General features: G+C 62.6%; 1 protein-coding gene across 1 annotated transcript in view; it reads left to right on the forward strand.

The window, feature by feature from the left end:
• Window positions 1–366: 366 nt before the first annotated feature.
• ENTPD8 (ectonucleoside triphosphate diphosphohydrolase 8) overlaps window positions 367–2,802 on the forward strand; it is a 4,838-nt gene continuing 2,402 nt past the window's right edge. Inside the window, exons 1-3 of the mRNA XM_035015362.1 lie at window positions 367–420; window positions 1,801–1,948; window positions 2,041–2,158. Of these exons, the coding sequence (XP_034871253.1) occupies window positions 1,823–1,948; window positions 2,041–2,158 (244 nt within the window). The 5' untranslated portion in view covers window positions 367–420; window positions 1,801–1,822. The remainder of the gene's footprint in view (window positions 421–1,800; window positions 1,949–2,040; window positions 2,159–2,802) is intronic.

Below are 2,802 nucleotides of genomic sequence, written 5' to 3' on the forward strand. Positions count from 1 at the left end.
TGCTGGGGGAGGGTGGGGTTGGAGGGCAAAGTCTGCTTAGCCTCCAGGGAGTGGTGGGGGCCCACCTGGGCGGTCACTGAGTGGGGCAGGTGGGGCAGGGGGCAACTCCAGGCCGCAGGTGAAGGGATGACCCTGGGTGGTGGTGGGGTGGGTAGAGTGTGATCCTAGGTAGTGGGGGATGACCCCCCGGCAGAGGCCTGAGCTCAACCCCCCTAAACCTCTGTTGGCCAGTCTGTGAACTAGGGGTGGGCAGTACCAGCTCACAGGGGATCCTTTTCCCAGGCTCTGTCACCTGCCTGGTGAGGTCCAGGCGGAGGTGGGTGGTGACTAGCTAAGGGAGAGGCAGGAAAGCACCTGCCAGGTGCCTGAGGGACCGCAGTCCAGCTTTCTCCTTGTTGCAGCCGGCTATCCAGCACCCAGGTGAGGGGCCTCTCCTAGTCTGAGGGGGGCTGTCCTGGTCTGGGGGTGCTGTCCTGGTCTTGAGGGTCTGTCCTGGTCTGGGGGGTGCTGTCCTGGTCTTGAGGGGCTGTCCTGGTCTCGGGGGTGCTGACCAGTTCTGGAGGGGGTGTTCTGACCGTGGGAGAGTCTGCCCATCCTTTTTGCCCACCCACTGGGGGCCCAGGCTGGGGGATCTCAGAATGCTATATTGCTTGGAGGTGGGGTTATGAGGTGGGGTTCTAGTGTCCCTGGGCCCTGCCTGTGACCTGGGTGCTGGTTGGGGGCACAGGCTGGGTCCCCTGTGGGCCTGGACTGACTGGCTCAAACAGGTCCCCAATCCTCTGGGTACAGCCTGTCCTATGCCCCCCCGCGGGATAGTTGTGTCATCACTCAGTGGGAAATTGCCTGCATTTGTTTGCATTTTTGTGAGGTTCACGGTGCAATACAAAATCACAGGAATCGCAGAGAGCAGTCTCCTTTGGGCAGTGGCGCCAGCCGGGCCGAGACTCCTGACGGCGCTCTGTGCACGGCCTGGTTCGGGGGTGTTTGGGGCCTGGAGCAGGCCCTGCAGGGGCCGAGGCCACTGAGCTGGGCACCTGGGCCCTGTGCAAATTGCATTCCTGGCTCAGCCTCGGCCAGATGCCCAGGGGCTGTCTGGAGCCAACGAAAAGTTTCAAAATCAGATTAGAGAAACCAGAGGTTGGGTTTTCAAATAGAAACCAACGTCTTTGTTAAGAACTGCCTGACCTCAAGGTCCTTTCGTCAAGAAAACGTGCTTCTCGGGGCCCCGCTGACCTCACTCATTAGAGTGCACGTGAAGCTGCCTGGCAGGAACTAGATATCCAGCTGGTCACCTGTCCCCACCTGGCTCGGGCCTGACCTCAGGGCTCCCAGAGAGGAAACACGGCCCTGGGAGAGGCCTGGGGTGGGGGCCGCAGAGAGGAGGCAGGCCGGCAGCAGAGGTAGGGTCCTGGGTCCCCCGACCTCAGCCTGGAGCTGACCTGCAGGGCTGGGGCTCCTTTTCCTGGGAGGGTGGGGGGAGCAGGGCTGCCTGGATAGCATGGTGGGGCACAGCTGGTCCCCGACGCGGCATGAGGGTGGGGCTCTTCTGGACCCGTCGCCGTCAGCACTGTGCGTCTCGGGCTAGCGCTGTTGCCAGACAAGCCCTCCTGGGCCCTGGCCCCACAGGCCCCTCCGATGCCCACAACACCCTGGGCAGGTCTGGCTCCCATGGCATGGTCTGTGGCCCTGCCCACTGACCCAGCCAGGGTGTGCTGAGCCCCAGGGAGGACGGGGTGACTCTCCAGGGCGGCAGTGTCTGCAGCAAAGGGAGTCTGGGTGCCCACCGCTGCCCCCCTGCAGCTGCCAGCCCTGCCCTGCCCTCATGGGGCTGACCTGGAAGAAGCGGGTCCTAACGGCCCTGCTAGGGGCCGCAGCGGCCTCAGGCCTCACCACGCTCATTCTCCTCCTGGTGGAGGCCACCAGTGTCCTCCTGCCCGCAGACACCAAGGTAGGCCCCCGGACCCTAGCCGGGGGGCGGGGGGGGGGGCCGGGCTGATGATGTGCTGGCCCCTGTCCTCCTGACCCTGCTGTCACTCTCAGTTTGGGATCGTGTTTGACGCCGGGTCCTCCCACACGTCCCTCTTTGTGTACCGGTGGCCAGCAGACAAGGAAAATAACACAGGTGTGGTCAGCCAGGCCCTGGCCTGCCAGGTGAAAGGTCAGTGTGCCAACGTGGGTGGCGCGACCGCCGCGGGCGGCTGTCGGGGTGGAATCCCTGGCTGGGTGGAGGTTTGGGGGGTGGTGCAGCGGGGGCGAGGTGGGATTTCCTTTAGCAAATCAGCAAATGGTCCTAAAGGAAAAGTGGCTCAGAGAGGTTGAGTGAATGACGCAAGGTGGCACAGCCGACCAGTGTGGCATTGGCCCAGGGCCCAGGTTCATCTGCAGAGAACTGGTACAGCGCCTGCCCGGTCCCGCCTGCCTCTTCCATCTTCTGGAGGCTCCCGGCCTTCCCGGGCTTGTGGTCCCATCAGTCCAACCTCTTCCTCCAACGTCACGTAGCCTTCCTCCTCGTGTGTCTCAACCCCTCCTCTCTTCTCCCTTAAAGGAAATGGGCCATCAAACGTAGGGCCCGCCCCGGGAATCCAGAATGATCTCATCTTAAGATCCTTACCTTAATTACATCTGCAGAGAACCTTTTTCCAAATAAGATCCCACGCAAAGGTCCCAGTGGTGAGGACGTGGACATATTTCCTGGGGCAACACTATCCAAGCCCCGCCAGCCTTTGGGCCTGGAGCTTTGTCCTGGGTGCTCTGTTTCAGGGCCTGGAGCTTTGTCCTGGGTGCTCTGTTTCAGGGCCTGGA

The sequence above is a fragment of the Mirounga leonina genome, unplaced genomic scaffold (assembly GCF_011800145.1).
Source record: "Mirounga leonina isolate KUSES-001 unplaced genomic scaffold, KU_Mleo_1.0 Mir_170, whole genome shotgun sequence".
NCBI lineage: Eukaryota > Metazoa > Chordata > Mammalia > Carnivora > Phocidae > Mirounga > Mirounga leonina.